Source organism: Mustela erminea, chromosome 19 (assembly GCF_009829155.1).
Source record: "Mustela erminea isolate mMusErm1 chromosome 19, mMusErm1.Pri, whole genome shotgun sequence".
Classification (NCBI taxonomy): Eukaryota; Metazoa; Chordata; class Mammalia; order Carnivora; family Mustelidae; genus Mustela; species Mustela erminea.
The window spans coordinates 42,965,503-42,982,955 of record NC_045632.1 but is presented as its reverse complement, the minus strand read 5'-3'; the positions used below and the strand labels follow the sequence as shown (position 1 = coordinate 42,982,955).

Sequence of the window (17,453 nt, the reverse complement as noted above, 5' to 3'; positions counted from 1 at the left end):
GCACCAGGCATCCACTCTGTCCCAAACCCCACTCCCCAAACACACAGCATCCTAAATCAGTCCCACTGAAATCTCCTCAATTTGTGGTCTGCCTAACTGTGGCGCCCTCACCAATCCTGAAACCCCTAAGAGGGCACCAGCCCAAGACCTGGGTTGGTTCTAGCTTGATTGCTATCTTGCCACCCAGGCTTATATCACCAGAGGTCTCAGGGCTCAAGGGCTAGTTCTGCAATGGGCAAGGCCTCTGTTCCCCAAACTGAGAAGCAGAAACTGCCCCAATAGTTAAGATTTCCTGGGACTTGAAGACAATGTGAAGGTGTGTGTATGGTGAGGGAGGAAGCAGGAGGCCTAGAGATGCCTTAGAGAGGTCTGAGGGGTGAGAAATCCCAGAGCACAAATCCCTCAAACTCAGACTTTCCTAACTCTTAAGTCTATACTCCAACCCAACTGGGCCTTGCTCTGTGGACAATGGAGGCTGGGTGTTCTGGGCACTCCCTCTGGGCAATGACATCCAAAGCAGGTGGTACAAAATTTGAGCTGCCCTCTGCTTGGCTTAGGGTTTATGGGGCACCCTGGATGTGATCCTGACCATTCTGGGGGGTAAAACAGGACCCTCTCCCTCAAAACCATAGGGTAGTTTTGCTGAGGCCTCAGTCCAGAGCACCTGAACCTGATGAGTCACTTTCAGGGGGATTCTAGATCATTTCTATTACCAGAGGCCCGATCCTACGCAATGTAGGAGTCGTCAGAACTGACTGCAAAGGCTCTGGGGCAGAGGAAGCTTTGGGCTGGACCTGAGCTGTCTGCAGCTCAGTTTTCCAAGCCCAGTGGAGCTGAGGTGGGGAATATTATGCCCTACAGGGCTTCTGAGAGAAGCTAGCTGGGAATGCCACTTCAGCAGTTTTCTCTTTGCCACAGGTATTGCTGAGTTGGGGGAAAGGTGGGAAGATGAGACATGAGAGAGCCAATGGGGCAAGGTGATTACTGATGCCCAGCCAACTATTAAACTAATTAAAACAATTTAAACTGTTAAGAAAATTTTGTGGTTTTATTGTATCATGAGGCATTGAAACATCCGAACAAATCAATATCGGGCGGTGAGGCAGCTGCTTTCTCCTTCACTTCTTTGGGTTACTAGAGCAACTTGTCAGTAGATTAAAAAAAAAAAAAAAAAAAAAAAAAAAAAAAAAAAAAGACAACCTTTTGCATTACTTAAGTCTTTCCAAGGCATGCGCTGGTACAACACAAACTTCTCCTGTCAGATGCAACTAGTCTAGCATCCAAACATCATGCACAATACCTCGGTAGCAGCAGCGCACTGCACCCGCTCCCACCGCGGCCCTGCTCGTTTGTGTATGATATTTGGAGCATCTGGAGGAGTGTGAATAGTATCAGGAAGAGGAGGGAGGAGGAAACAGCATGAGTGCCTGGCTGGGAGGAGGTCAGCCGAAGTTGTGCAGGGCAAGCCTGAACATGTCATTGGTGCAAACCCAAGCATCGTTGATGTTCTTTAAGAGGAACATCTGGTGGAACCCCATGATGGGGTCTTCATCAGCCTGTAAGGAGAAAGAAAATGCTTCAGTTAGTGAGCCTAAGAACAGGAAGGTGGTTCAGGGGTAGGGGAACAGGACAAACAATGCCGACTTTGGGATCAGACCCTACTGTCTTGGACTTAACTTCCAATATAGTCCCAGGATACTTGTGAACATGAACTGATATAATATACTGGGCACAGAGGGGGCACAGATGGCAGCTCATGCTGCTGCATGCACCTGAACCACCCAGTAAGTCACTGTTGAGCTACTGCAACAGAGCTCGGAGCTCCTATCTCTAGGCACAGTGATCAACTTGAGAGACTTCTGCACTGCTAACCACGGACCTTAGAGTACCTAAAAAAACCAAACAATCTTAGTGTCTGTCTGATTACCATGCCAGGCAGTCCAATTAGGAGAAACTACTCCTACTACTGACTGTGATCAGGTGACTGAGAAAAGGCTCAAAAGTGAGTTCACACTATAATCACACCTCTACAGGGCAAAAATGAAGCAATGCCACCAGGCAATGTTTCCTGTCACGTCATATATAACATTTGCAACGAGAAAAGAAAGGCAAAACACCTTCAGCCAAACTGCAGATGACCGGGATGAAGCCTAGTTAGGGTAGGAGCCCACTCACCCAGCTCAGTATCTAACATTGTTGGGTTTTCTGAGAGTTATCATGAGCAAGAAGGCAAATCAGTCTTTTGGGGATTCTGAGTTGGACAAAAACACCAGAATTAACCTGAAGCCAGGTAGGAATGGGCAATGATTACTGACCCTAGCCTAGAAAGTAGGCACTGAGGGTCTTCCCCCACCCCCCCGGAGAGACTATTTCACTCAAAAGGGCCTATTTGAGCACAAACTCTGGACAGGGCACGTTGGGCAGGCAGTAAAAACTGACAGGAAAGTCCAGGCCAGAAGGCAGGTCCCTCTGGGTCCATGGCAGAGGCCTAGAGGCCTCCTCTCTCTGTCCTTGTATTCAACTCAGGAGGCCCCATCTAACATAGGGAGAAGGCATACAGGCCTTCAGAGCCCCATGGTGACACTGGTCCAGGAGACTGAGACCTGGTCAAGGGGGAACCAAGGAGCTTAAAGCTTTGAAGAGGACAGGTCTTGAGAAGAAGGAAGGAAGAGTGCAAAGAGGAGCAGGAGTTCTGGGAATCTGCTTTGCTCAGCAGGTGGAGGAGCCAGCGACCAGCTCAGGGAGTGGGAGCATGGACTCAAACAGTGACTGCGACTCAGCACCCAGCTGGCCCCTAAAGGGCCCGCTGCCAGCAGAAAGCCTACCTACATTTCAATGCAGTACAGAAGCCCAACAGCTTGACACCACAGCTCCACCCTGCTCCTATATCTCTTGTCTCTTTTCCGAAAAGGCTCTAGACCAATTCTCTCCAACAGTACTTTCTGTAACAACACAAACAGTCTGGGAACCTAGGTGGCTCAGTTGGTTAAGCACCTGACTCATGATTTCTGCTCAGGTCGTGATCTCATGGGTCGTGAGAGTCGTGAGATCAAGCCCCGTGTCAGGTTTTGCACTCAGTGGGGAGTGTTCTCAGTATCTTCCCTCTTACTCTCTCTTTCTCCCTTCCTCTGCCCCTCCCCCCTCATACACATTCTCTCTCAAATAAGTAAATCTTAAAAAAAAAAAAAAGAAAAAAAACTGGGGGCACCTGGGTGGCTCAGTTGGTTAAGTGACTGCCTTTAGCTCAGGTCACGATCCCAGAGTCCCAGGATTGAGTCCTGCATCGGACTCCCAGCTCCGTGGGGAGTCTGCTTCTCCCTCTGACTTCCTCCCCTCTCATACTCTCTCTCAAATAAATAAGTAAAATCTTAAAAAAAAAATTTATGTCTGCACTGTCCAACAGGCCGCCATAAGGGCTATGAGCACTTAAAACATGGATAGTTCAAGTGAGAAACTCCATTGTAACTTTATTTCATTTTAATTAATATAATTTTAAAACTACCATTAAGGGGCGCCTGGGTGGCTCAGATGATTAAGCATCTGCCTTTGGCTCAGGTCATGATCCCAGAGTCCTCGGATCAAGGCCCACACCGGCCTCCCTGCTCGGCGGGGAGTCTGCTTCTCCCTCTCCCTCTGCCTCTCCCCCTGCTTATACTCTCCTCTCTCTCTGTCTCTGTATCTCTCTCAAACGAATAAATAAAATCTTAAAAAAAAAATTAAAATTAAAATGTAATTTAAAAATGTGACTAGTGGTTGTTATTGTACTGAATTACACAGCTCTAGATGCTCTGGGTGTCCCTTGAGAAGCAGGTCACACCACAGAGAAGGCTGGGGTGCAGGGCTCTTCTCTGCTGCCCACTCCTACCTACCACCAGTATTACGAGCCAGCACTACTTACCTTGAGCTGGCCCACAACCATGCTGATGATGCAGCTATCTGGCGTGGGCTGATGGTCCTGTGCCGTGATGCTGTGCTGGATTTTCTGGAACGGAAGGCTCTGCAAAAGAAAGAGTGTGCGGCATGCTGCAGCCAGCAGGGCAGGGAAGCAGCCGCTTATAGCACGGCCCTGGCCCTTACTTACAGACAGCTTCTCCACAATAGCAGCTTTCCCCTGGAACTGCTGTCCTTCCCACGTAAGGCATGATGCGTCAATCTGAAACCCAGAAAACATAGGGTAAGGGCCTTGTTTGGGAAGAAATGAGTCCAAGCCTCAGTTTCCTTATTGGTGAAGAAAAGAACTGAAGGTAGCTTCCATACTTTACACTATTAACAATCTCTTTAATTATTCCCTATCTTCCCAGAGCCCACGCTCTGAAACACTAAGAAAATATAAATGTATTTAATAAGCTCGTTACCAGTTTTTATTCAAGAAGTTATATGGCCTCTGATATGCCTGAGCCCCAGGCTGGCAAAAGTCATCCTGCTGTGTGGTCAGTCAGCACCAGAAAGCCCACAAGAAATAAGGAAAACAACCTATATTCATCACCATCTCTAGACCTTAGGCTAAGTTCTACTGAGACCATTCCCATGGGGACATCCATAGGATCAGGGAAGGATGGAAGCTGACAAGGCCTCCCAAGGCCTAGCCTGGGACCCTCCCTTCCATCAACATGCAATCCATTAGCTTTCTCCCCTTCCCTCCAGATCTCCCCTGCCACAGCTTTCAGGGGCAGAACTCAAAAGTGCCTCTGCCACTTACCAGCTATAACATTTGGCAAGCCACTTATTTTTCTGAGTCTGTTTCCTGATTTTATATATATATATATATATATATATATATATATATATATATGTACATATATATACATACATATATATATATATAATTTTTTTAAAAGATTTTATTCTTTTGTCAGAGAGACACAGCAAGAGAGGAACACAAGCAGGGAGAGTGGGAGGAAGAGAAGCAGGCTTCCCACTGAGGAGGGAGCCCAATGTGGGGCTCGAATCCAGGACCCTGGGATCATGACCCGAGCCGAAGGCAGACTCTTAATAACCGAGCCACCTAGGCGCTCCTATTTATATATTTTTAAAGATTTTATTTATTTGAAAGAGAGAGACAGAGAGAGCACACAAGTGGGACTACGGGGAGGGGTACAGGGAGAGGGAGAAGCAGATTCCCCATTGAGCAGGGAGACCAATGCGGGGCTCAATCCCAGGACCCCAAGATCAGGACCCAAGCCAAAGGCAGACACTTAACTGAATGAGTTACCCAGGCACCCATTTCCTGATCTTTAAAGGGGACATATATGTACATATATATGACACAGATAAGGGTGCCTAGGTGGCTCGCTCAGTTAAGCATGTGCCTTCAGTTCAGGTCATGACCTGAGAGTCCTCGGATCAAGCCCAGCATTGGGCTCCCTCCTCAGCAGGGAGCCTGCTTCTCCCTCTCCCTCTGCCTGCTACTTCCCCGGCTTGTACTCTATCTCTCTATCAAATAAATAAATAAAATCTTTTTTTTTTTTTTTAAAGATTTATTTATTTATTTGACAGAGAGAGATCACGAGTAGGCAGAGAGGCAGGCAGAGAGAGAGAGAGGAGGAAGCAGGCTCCTGCTGAGCAGAGAGCCCGATGCGGGACTCGATCCCAGGACCCCGAGATCATGACCTGAGCCGAAGGCAGCGGCTTAACCCACTGAGCCACCCAGGCGCCCCAATAAATAAAATCTTTAAAAAAAAAAAGGAAAGAACAAAGATAAAGCACTCCTTTAGGACCTTGCTGACTCTCTTCTCTGGGTCAGGACTGCTTTAATTGATTTTGAGAGGCACTGAGGCAGAAATGTCAGGATCCCAGGGTCAGGTCAATTCAAGTTTTTAAAATTCTCTATCTACGATGACAACCAAATAATTTAAGGTGCTGAATTTGACCTTCCACTGGTAAAATCCTTTTTTTTCTTCACAGTTGACCCTGACTTTCTAGAGAGAGATAAGGAGTGCTTTACTCACAGTCAGGCTCTGAGGCTATGCTAGATGACTCCTATCACTTCCATTCTGCGCAGACCTGCTAGGCATGGCCCAATCCATCAACTTCTGTGATGACTTCTGACTAAGTCTTGGACAGGTCAGATACAAGTAGTGCTTGGTGTATACGAACATCATTAAAATAGTACCAAACAATGCCTGCCTAGAAGGGCTTCTTGAAAGACACATGAACCTCCCTCAGCCCCCTAGGTAGCTCAGTCAGTTAAGTGTCTGCCTTCAGCTCAGGTCGCAATTTTGGGGTCCTAGGATCGAGCTCTGAGTCAGGCTCCCTGATCAGTGAGAAGTCTGCTTCTTCCTCTCCCTCTACTGCTCCCCACACCCACTTGTGACGTCTCTCTGAAATAAATAAATAAAATCTTAAAAAAAAAAAAAAAAAAAAAAGACACACCGGCCTCTCCAGGGTAACCTCATTTGTTTACCATGAGTACAGGAAACTAGACTTAGGGCCTCCAGGAGACAGCTCTGCACTTATGATGCCCATAGCTGCCGCCTCCAGAGAGCATCATGAGTCCTCGCATCTGCCTGCTGCTGTCCAATCTGGAACCAGAGGCATTCCCAGGACCACGGAATGGCAAGCCCTGAACACCCTGCCAAGGATACTTGGACCCCTACTCTTACGGAAGATGACTGAAAGGAATGTGCAGACCGGGTGGTTGGGCTAGACCTCAGGCCCCCTATCCCATGGACAGAAACTCAAATAGAAAGGTATAGCCGGGGGCGCCTGGGTGGCTCAGTGGGTTAAAGCTTCTGCCTTCAGCTAGGGTCGTGATCCCAGGGTCCTGGGATCAAGCCCCGCATCGGGCTGTCTACTCCGTGGAGAGCCTGCTTCCTCCTCTCTCTCTCTCTCTGCCTGCCTCTCTGCCTGCTTGTGATCTCTGTCTGTCAAATAAATAAATAAAATCTTTAAAAAAAAAAAAAAAAAAGAAAGAAAGAAAGGTATAGCCGGGATGCCTGGGTGGCTCAGTGGGTTGAGCGGCTGCCTTCGACTCAGATCATGATCCCAGCGTCTTGGGATCGAGTCCCACATCGGGCTCCTTGCTCGGCAGGGAGCCTGCTTCTCCCTCTGCTTCTGCCTGCCATTCTGTCTGCCTATGCTCGCTCTCTCTCCCTCTCTCTCTGACAAATAAATAAATAAAATCTTTAAAAAAAAAAAGAAAGGTATAGCCAAATCCAGTGAGGGCTGCTATGTGTGACCTGGACAGGCTAGCCCAATATCTGAATTGATCCCGTGGAGTCCCATTCAGGCCCTAGAGCTGAAGACTTACATAAATTGCGCCTAGTTGGGTTCTGTCGTTATCAAATAACTGGTAGTAATGTTGAATGAAGCTGGATCCAATCTGCTCCCAAATTGGCTTGTCTCCCATTCTGGAGCGTCACCCGGCCTCGTTGAGACCTGCAAGACCAGCGAGACAGAGAGGGAAGTGTTGGTACCAAGGGAGCGGGAGGTAGCCAGTTGCTATTTCCTCACTCGACCCCCACCCCTCTTGCCCTCCTTGAGCAGAAAGTCCTTTGCTGAGGTCTGTATTCCCAAGAAACAGAGAAGCCCTGGCGAACTGGCAGGAGACCCCTCCCAATACAGACCAGCGCAGGGAGCCCAGAGGTGGACCACACTCAGCCCCTCCTCTGAGGAGCTCTGGATGATGAAACAAAGAGGTGACGGGGATATGAAGCATATAGGATGGGAGCTGAGGGTGGAGCCAAGACAAAGAAAAGTCAGAGTAAGCCCTTCAATGCCTAATGGCGGGGGTGGGGGAGTGGGGCCGGAGGCGGGTGGCTTTTAAGGAGGAGCTAACCACATGGCTCTCCCACATCTTTTCATTTGATCTTCTCAGCAACCTTCAAGGCCAGAGTTACTGTTATTCTTCCCACTTTGCAGGTCAGAAACTAGATGTCTCTGTGTGGAGTGTCTTCTATTGCAGTCCTCAGTCCCATCAACACCACCCCAGGGCTGTACTGGCAGGTGGAGGAAGACCCAGTGAAAGAGGCGAAGATGGCTCCTCAATGCCCCACTTGCAACAAAAGAGCAAGTGACCCTCCATTTTAGTCTTGGGAGCAGTCTGCTTCTTCGGGCATTGGTAAATCTTTTCATATATTCATGAACAGAGAGTTACCCTTACCCACTTCAGAGCTGCGGCTATGAGTTCAAAAGATCAGAGAGTAATACTGAGGGTTGTTGGGAGCAGAAATGGAGGCTATGGAAGGAAACATGTCATTTCTTCATACTCCTCATCCCAACACTGTCTCTGCTGGAAGGGGCTGCCCCCTCTGGTCTCTAAAGGAGGAAAGGAGACCCCCTGAGACCCCCTCATAGCTACAAACATCACAGCTCTGAGGGTGCTAGATGGCAAACTTGAGCCCCAGATGAGAGGCACTCTGGCTTTGTTAGCCTGGCATCTCACTGAAGAATCCCATGACACCAGACTTGTCCGTTGTTATGTAGTTGGGACTATCTCCCTATCTCCTGGTAACAGGACTCTAAACCAAAGAGGTAAGGAGCTGGGTTCGACCCTACCAGACGATGATTAACTGTGGTGGAATCTGATCCAAGTAACTGCCGTAAGAAGGGCCTCACCTTCCTCCACTGTAAGGGGATGGAGCCCTGATGTTGCCAGTGGTTGCAAAGCCTCACTAAGGGAACCTGCTAGTTCGCTCCAGTCCCTATGACCTCACCCAATGCCAGAGGAGCCAGCTGGGATGGATAGTGTACGGGGGCAGTGGCTTATTCCCAATCTAGCCAATCTCCTATCCTATGACCAAAACTCCAGCCAATGAGGGGCCAGGAAGATGAGCCAACTTTATTTTAGGTCCCATAGGAGGTGGTGGCACTAAAAATAGGAGCTCAGTGCTGGGATGACTAAGAAATGTCCAGGAAAGTCTAAAACAAGTAGAAGAGAAAGCCTGGACCCAGCCACGCCTGCTACACAGGAACTCAAGGTGTGTCCCAGTTTATCCTCTGCCAAGAAACAAATCAAGTGGGAAAAGCATAGGATCAACAGCTAGTCTCAGTGCTGTCTTGGTCACATTTCCAAGGGGTGAGACTGTGGCTATACCCACCCCCCAATCTCTCTGCCGCATCTCAAACCTCTAGCCCTTCTACCCTAGTATTCACTACGTTTGGTTCACTCACTGCGGCCCAGCACTACAATATCTTACCCCATGATGTCTTATCTTACTCAGTCCCGAAGAGCTCTGGGGCAAAAGGAAAGCTGGAGGAATGGATGAGGGCCACTGCTCACTCACCAAGATGGGGCAGCCCTCAAGAGAGGTCTTGGAGAAAGAGTACACGGCTGACTGAAAGAAAAAGCATAAGCAAGTGTCTGGGCGTATGAAAAGAGGGAAGGGCAGGAAACCAGGAATCTGGAGATGAAGTGTGGCAGGAAAAAAGGCTAAATAAAAGCAGATCCAAAGACAAGAAAAGTGGTGCCATGTGGTAGAAGAGTGATGCAGAGGAAATGCGGGGGTGTTTCTTTCTTTTTCAATATTGTTCTTAAGGTGTGATAACTTGTCAATACTAAAACTACTTGGCAGAAGTAGTGGTGGAGTGAAGAGGGTGGAGGACTAAAGGGACAAGAGGGCACTCTGGTCTGGTGGGGCAGAACAGGGCAAAGTGAGCTCTTCTAAGGAATGAGACTGCTCAGGGCTCCTAGAAAGTATGAAAAGGAACCTTCAAAACCATATGGTTTAAGGACTTTTCCAAGTAGGGCCCCTGAAGTCAATACCAACCTGTTGGCCTGTTTGACCCTGTTGTGTTTATTTCCTTGTAGTAATCATGACAGCCATGTGGTCAGATCCCACAGTCATCCCACTTTACAGATAGGAAAACTGAGGTTTAGCAATCTGTCTTGCCCCAAGCCCAACTGATACTGGGTCCCCTGGTTAAAGCCAGGGCTTTCTTCCTGCTAACTTTGTCCCCAAGCTCTAAACAACAAAGCTGGCCATGTCCCTTTTCTATAACAGCCTCACTTCTGGATTAGACCCTGAAGCTCCTCCACAGGTGGCCTTCCACACCCGTCCCTATGTCCCTACCATTCCCTCCTACCTTCATCCAGCTCCACACACAAATGACCAGACCTCACTGCGCACTTGCTCACTGGTTTTTGCCCCACCCCTACCCCATGCATCCTCCCGCTGGGATGTCCTCCCACCCCACATCTGCCTGATTAGTTCCTGCTCTTCCTTCAATTCACTGTTCAGACTCCATCTGTTTGGGTCCTCCCTCCCAGACTAAATGTTGACCCCAACCCCATGTGCAAAACTGTTATCAACACAGCCAGGGCCCATTCCTCTGCCAAAACACTGTAGCTCTGGGCTAAGCGGGTTCCAGTGGTGGTGTTGCCACACCAGCACAGGAAGTGGCTCAGCAAACTATAGGATTTAGTTTCTGACTCCAAATTTCCCACAAGCTTTCAACTCATGGCTAGGAGGCAGCATTCCTGCATCCAGAAAAAGAAGTAGGGAGCAATGCGCCCCCCATCTATCCCCATGCAACACAGGGAGGGGTCTGGGTCAGGCTAGGACGATGCTCTCCAGGATGGCCAGCAAGCCCTGATCTTGCTTCTAATACATATACTGCAGAAAGAACAGTCTGAAAAGAAAAATGCCAAGGCTTAGAGCAGCCTCACATCAGATCGGGGACTGACCTTCATGACGGCTTCTCCTACAGTTCTTCCAAGAGGGCCGCTGACCACGCCATCTCCTGCTTCACCCCAACAGTCCGCAGGCTGACTGAGGCCAGGCTCCTCGAGGAGCAGAAATGACCTTGATGACCTCTCGCCCACTGAGCATCAGCCTTCACTGACCTTTAGGTCTCTGTGGGTGCAAAGACCCTCTAAGAATGTCTCAAAAACTGTGGCCCTCTCCCAATAAATTTGCACAATGGTAGAGATGACCCAGCCTTGTGAATAATTTCAAGTTGTTCACACTCCCTGAGGTTCAGCCATAGACCCCAGGTTAAAACCTCTTGCCCAGAAGAGCCCATTAGACAACAGAAAATTTTAATTTTTATCCTCAAATTTTGGGTGTTTCCCAGTGACAAAACTTAAATAGCAGTGTCCAGCTGATAACGTCATTTTCCCTGATGTGTACCAGACACAGAAATGTGCTAAGAGCTTTACGAGCATTTGCTCCTAATACCCTGTGACTCAACTCCCACATTACACTTAAACAAAATGAAGCTTAGAAAAGGTTAGCTAACTCACTCAAGGACATGAGCCTAATGGATGGTGGAACTAGATGGAACCAGGTCTGGCTGACTCCGGAGACAAGCCCCCCCAGAGACAATAGGGCAGAGATAAAAAATGAGCAAACACACAGGTGAGAGAAGTGCTCCTGGGCAAATAAGGCTGAAGCCCTGACCTCTAACCTTAACTTTCTCAGAGAGGGGCAAGATAGGACTGAACCAGGGCTTCTGCCTCTAAACAAAGGCCCGGGCCAGATTTCCACACCAAACTCAACAATAGGCGTTTCATGGGGGATGATCTCACAGTCATCCCAAACCCACAAAGTCACAGCTCAGTTCTACCATCTCAGCAAATCAGAGATAGATCCTATCCTAGCTAGGCCTGGGGCAGGGAAGGGGGCAGGAAAGTGACAGGGAAGAAGATGCCACAAACTCCAAACAGATACACAGGAAGACCCATGCTTGTCTTTTTTCGAGTACCCATCACCAAGGCCTGTAGGGAATGCCAGCAGACACACTGAACTTCTAGTGGGATCCCTGAAATCGGCATCAACTATGGCCGTTAGTTATCCTCATAGGTCCTATGGCCCTCAAATGTTCGCAGTTACTTCCTTTTCTATTCTCCCTCACAAGTCTAAACCACTCAGCCTGCCTTCAAGGCTCCCAGGGTGACCTGCCCTCCTGGCTGTCCAACCTCATCTCCTGCCACCTGCTCTCTCCCCTCCTCTACAGTCAGGTATTTCCCCGTTTCTGGGAACATGCTGAGCCTGTTCTCACCCAAGAGCTTTGCAACTATCTATCCTTCTACCTGGATTACTATTCTCCCTGGATCTTCAAGAATATGGCTCCTTGCCACATATGTGTCAGCTCAAATGTCACTTCCTCACCGACACCTTCTCTAACCAGTCTAAAGTAATTGCCCAGCTACTCATTTCACCATCTTGTTTTGTTTTCTTACCACTTATCATTGCATGAAATAGTCACACTTAATGTATCCATTTATGATCTTTCTCCCTAACCTAGGCAGCCCTGTTCCCATGGTACCTGGCCCAGCCCTGCTTCTCTGGAGGAGAGATTTCTGGACAAACCCTGCTAAATTTAAGTGGCCAAGTGACCCACTTCCCTCCAACTAGACCTTCTGTTCAAGTCATCAGGAAACAACCCTTTGTCACCAATCACCTGTTTGTCTGAGGGTGTGGCAAGTGGGGCTTGGCCCAACCCCCCCAACCCCCCCCCCCTCACCTGAGGCACAGCTGTGGCTCTACAGCAGGCACACAACCACAGCCTCAACGTCTGGGGTCTAGCCTACTCCTCCTCTCCCTCATTCTATCACCCTCTGACCCTGTCTCCCCACCAGTAATTGTGGGGATATTGGGAGTAATCAACTGAGAGTACAGAGCAAGACCCAGCTACAAGGAGTCAGTCAAGTCCTAAGTGAAGCCCCAGGTCAAGAGCTAGAAAAAAGGTGGTTACCTCAGCTTCCTACACGGATACCACATCATAAAGCGGCCCCGACAGAAGACTGGTAACTGCCTAATCCATCACTCTCCTGCCTGAAGTCTGGAGAGCAATCAGCCAAGGTCTGGTGCCTGAATGGCTGGCGGTGACAGAACGCTTCCCCAGGGCAGACCCAAGGCCTAGGTGCCCCCAGCACTCTGAGAGGCTTTTCCTTCTCTTCTGCCTAGAGGAGGGATCCAGAGCTTTAGGGCTGCCCTGGGTAGCTCAAAAGTTGAAACCTGAGACTTGCATTCTGGTCTTTCTGCTCTGTACTTAGTCCCTGAGTAGCCTCCCTTTCCCACATCACTCAGAGATCTCTGGGCCCCTGTCCTAGACAGCTCCCATCCATGAACTCAACCCCAGAGCATGAAACTGCATATCAGGTATATATGGACTTGGCTCTCCAGTTGGGCCTGAAGCTCCTATGTGACCATCCTTGTGGTCTGCTACGACCATGCCTGGCGAACACTGTCCTGACACTCCCAGACTGAGGTGAGCAGAGGAATAAAGGGATGCACATGGAGTCCCCAGGGTGCTAAATGGAACGCCTTCTCTGTAAGCCAAACAGTCACAAATGTGCTCTCATTTGAGCCTCACAGCTGTAAAGCTAGTATGAGTATCATCATTTTCTAGACAAGGAAACCAAAATTCCAAGAGGTTAAGAATTCAAGACGATGCAAGGTCACTAGCATAGCCAGCATTAAAACGTCCACTAAAATGGCCGGGATTAGGACAGCTGGGAGCCAATGTCAAGTAGCAAAAAGTACAGAGGTAACAAAGGAGACAGAGAGGAATGGAGCCTTGGCCTTTTCTTGCCCTCTGAAATCAGCAAGTTCTACACCTCTCGGGAGAGAAAGCCCGAGTGCATGCTCAGCAGATCAAAGTAGAACTACACCAAGGGAGAACTTGCATTCACCTAGGACTGAAACCACCTCTGCCAATGGAACCAATGTCTCTACACAAAGACATCACTCCTGGGGGGCAGCAGTCTCTGCCCTGGTGAGACCCAGGGGCTCTGATGAAGTATGCGAGGCTTTAAGAAAAAATCATTCCATAATTTCCCCAGTCTACTGAAGTTCCCAGGCACGTCAAATACACCTGCCTCATGAGAGGGAGGTTCTCCTCCTCTGGGATAGTCCCCTCTCTAGTCTCAGGGCTTAGGGAGCTGGCACATAATAGATACAAGCAACATATAAGGACTTAATATTAATACTCTGCTGAGCACAAAAAGCAATCTTAGCCCAACCCCAGGATCCTGTAAGTCTACTTTAACATATAAAAAAATTCCTTTAGGGGCAACCCAGTGGCTCAGTTGGTTAAGCATCTGCCTTTGGCTCAGGTCGTGACCTCGGGGTTCTGGAATCAAGTCCTGAATGGGGCTCCCTGCTCCTTTTTTTTTTTTTTTTTTTTTTAACATTTCTTTTTTAATTTATTTTCAGCGTAACAGTATTCACTGTTTTTGCACCATACCCAGTGCTCCATGCAATCCGTGTCCTCTCCAATACCCACCACCTGGTTTCCCCCGCTGCCCCTTCAAAACCCTCAGATTGTTTTTCAGAGTCCATAGTCTCTCATGGTTCACCAGGGAGCCTGCTTCTATCTCTCCTCTCCCTCTGAGGCTCCCCATGCTTCTTCTCTCTTTCTCTGTCAAATAAATAAATAAATAAATAAATAAAATCTTTGAAACAAAACAAAATAAAATCTTAAAAAAAAAAAAATTAAATTAAAAAAACCTGAAAAACCAAAAATCTCCACGAGAAGGTTTAACTCAACCCAAGTCCATTAGAAATCCTGCTCAACTTTTTTCTTTTTTTAAAGACTTTTAAAGGCTCGCTAACAAGCTTTCTTCTTCAGTGCTCTAATCAATGCAAAGCCCCCTCTTCTGCACAGGACCAAGAGCCCCTGTAGGTCCCTTCAACTCAGCCCTAAGCACATAACATTACTCCTTTCCCCAGCACCAGCACTGGGTAAGATTCATCCTTCTACCTTCAGCCTCAGCCCAGAGCCAAACACACAAAAGGCCCAAAGAATGGTTGCTGAATAATACTAATCATTGGTGAGAAAGGAAAAGAAAAAAAAATTCCTATTAAGATACTAATAGGGATTAAGATACTAATAGGGATTCCCTTACTGGGAATCCCAGACTTTCTTTTATACAAGTGCTTTGCAATTCTGTAATTTGAGAATTCTGGTCATTCTTAAACCACTCATGCCACCCCAACCCGCCAACTGCAAAGACAGCAGAATAAAGTGAGATGTGACTTGAAGAGGAGAAGTACACTCCATGTCACTAAAGGACCTAGTTTTGAGCAGAGAACGCAGGCACCCTCACAGCCTGCCATGCTTATACAGCCACATTTTGACTCCCCCATGCCAGGCCCCACTTCCAAGTCAGCCTACCCGAATAGAAGATGCAGACAGATTCTGAAGAATCTCAGGACTCTCCTCTTATCTCTGAGATACAGATGGCCTGCCAAGTTCCAGAAAGGTCAAGGACTTCTGGGGGTCAGGATGCCTACCAATGGCTAGCTAAGCCCAGACACAGAAGTTATAGAAAACTTCTAGGGTTGGAATGAGAGGGAGAGACCAGAATTCCTCCTACTCTTGATGCTGCTGCCAGTGGTGAAGGAACAGTATCAAGAAGGAAAAGTATCTTTTGACCTTGAAGCAAACCATTGTCATCAAGTCACCTAAGGCTGTAAAATATGCAAACTAATGCACAGAAATAAGCCTACCTCACCTGAAACCTGTGTCCTAGACAGAACCAATCTGACAATCTAGAGAGGATCCTTAAACAACTGCTTCCAGTACTAAGAGATTCTATCACAGGGATCCTATGTGTGTCCTACGGGCAATCCTTCCTTGTTGCCCATCTCCACTAGCAAACCAGACCCTTCCAAGCCTGCTGAATGAACCCGACTTCCATGTGCTTACTGGCCAGGAGGTGGACAAGGAGGTTTTGAGTTCAGAGAGAAGGGAAGTGCTGGTTAGGAGGTCTGGACAGATCTCTGCCTGTCCTCCTTAACCAGGAGAATGACCAGACAAAGTAGGAAAAAGAAAACTTCCAAAGGCCAGAGCCCAAAGACCAGAAAAACATCACCTGGGGAAATACTCAAGGAAGAAAAAGTCCAGGGTGGCAGCTTTCTGCCTCATGGGCCTAACCCAACTTTCCTAGGAGAACTGCTTGCTGCTGAGACCAGGCCTGCGGAGTTTAAGCTGCTGTGTTAATCTTTGCAAGAATTATGGCTCAGAAGCTATACGGGGTCAGAGAAATCAAGGCTCCACAAGCTGTTTCTTCCCCAAATCCCAAGGTTCTCTCTGGACTGGTCCCTTAATACATCATCAGTCAATCAGAAATGCCTTTATAAAGCCCATCAGATACTTTAAAGCTAGATACTTCTCTTCTCCCAGGACTCACAGGGGTAGCTGGAATGATCACTGAAGGCAACTTCCCAAGGCTCAAGCAGCCTCCTGCCTGTACACAGGTTACTCCAGCTAGCAGGAAGTGAACAAGTGAGGGGAGTCTGACTTTCTGCAGCTTTCAGCTCTAGTTCTCCCACCCAAGCTTCAGGAGGGTCCCACAGAGTCCGAATCTGAGTCCCACACCCGAAATATGCACACCATCAATGTAGCTTCAAATCCAGTCTCTAGTTTGGCAATGGTCCTCGGGACTGGATTCTACTTTCTCCTCTACTTTCCCCTCCACTAAAACCCACCTTGTCACCACCATTCTCCTGGAATCATTCTCCTCTGTGGGAGGAGGGCAGATGACTCTGGGAAGGACAGATGTGAGGATTACGCTACCCCTGGGGTCTAATAACGTATTGGGGGCTCACACATCCAACCTCACCTCCGTGGCTTCTTTTCTCCCCTCCTTCACTAAATGGGCCGGCCAACCTACCCACAGCTGGGGCCTGGTCCCCAGTAGAAGGGCGGGGTCTGAGCCTACCAGGCCGGAGCAGCTCATCGCATCAGGCCAGATCCTCCAAGGCTGCCGGGGGGTGAAGTCCCATGTGGAACCCCCCTCCCGCCCCTGATTCCCTGACCTGCCCTCCACGCAGGAACCCACGCATCAATTCCAGAGTGGGAGTTAGGTTTTGTGCACTCCCAACGGACAGACAAGCAGGGGCAGAGTTCACCTACATCCTAGCCCGTCTATACTCGGAAACCGGGTGAGAGTCCTAATCCCGGGCTGCGGCAGGAAAGCGCCCTTACCCAATGCTGACTCCGGAGTGAGCCGGGTGGCGCTTGCCCATCCCCGGATCCTTCGCTGGCGGGTGGCAGGACGTGGGGCTGGGGTCGTCCCGCTAGCCTGCCTGCAGAGCTTGTAGGACTCGGGCAGGCCGGGCTAGGCCAGACGGGGCGGGGCCCGGAGAGCCCCATCTGGGTTGGTCTGGACCAGAGAAAAAAAGGCCCGGCCGCCGCGCAGTCCGTTGCACCCGCCATGGACACGATACGGCCGGATAGGCGCCTGGCTGTCTCTCTCTGTTCCCCCCGGCCGCCGCCTCAGAGGACCGGCGGGAGGCGGAGCCGCGCGCGACACATGGCCCCGTCCCCGCGCGGCTTCGGGCCGCCGGTGGCGGGGGGAGCGCCCGGAGACTGGCAGCGGAGGCTCCGAGCGGCCCAGAGCGCGGCTCCAGCGGCCCAGCCCCCGCCCCGGCGCGCTAGCCCCGACACTCACCCGAGGGGCTGGCACGATGGCGGCAGCGGCGGCGGCGGCAATCCAGCGCGGTCTGCGACCGACTGTCCCTTCCCCCCTGCCTTCCCTCGCCACCCCGCTGCACTCTGGGAAA

The 17,453-nt window shown here is 49.4% G+C and overlaps 1 protein-coding gene and 1 long non-coding RNA gene across 4 annotated transcripts in view; one reads left to right on the top strand and one right to left on the bottom strand.

Annotated features, from left to right (window-relative positions):
- The window catches only part of LOC116578930, a 1,510-nt gene extending 342 nt beyond the window's left edge, over positions 1-1,168 (top strand). Inside the window, exon 2 of the long non-coding RNA XR_004281094.1 lies at positions 919-1,168. This is a non-coding gene — a long non-coding RNA (uncharacterized LOC116578930). The remainder of the gene's footprint in view (positions 1-918) is intronic.
- NUTF2 (nuclear transport factor 2) lies at positions 1,028-17,453 on the bottom strand. 3 transcript variants are annotated; one of them, XM_032323564.1, is made up of 6 exons: positions 17,342-17,453; positions 10,625-10,793; positions 7,250-7,377; positions 4,082-4,153; positions 3,899-3,997; positions 1,028-1,556 (listed from the first exon to the last, which is right to left on the bottom strand). In XM_032323564.1, exons 3-6 carry the CDS (start codon positions 7,346-7,348, stop codon positions 1,443-1,445), a joined length of 384 nt encoding a protein of 127 aa, XP_032179455.1. In that variant the 5' UTR covers positions 7,349-7,377; positions 10,625-10,793; positions 17,342-17,453; the 3' UTR covers positions 1,028-1,442. The 3 variants fall into 3 exon arrangements, with proteins under 3 accessions (XP_032179455.1, XP_032179454.1, XP_032179456.1); XM_032323563.1 differs by lacking the exon at positions 10,625-10,793 and having other exon boundaries at positions 17,342-17,451; XM_032323565.1 differs by lacking the exons at positions 10,625-10,793; positions 17,342-17,453 and adding an exon at positions 16,876-17,150.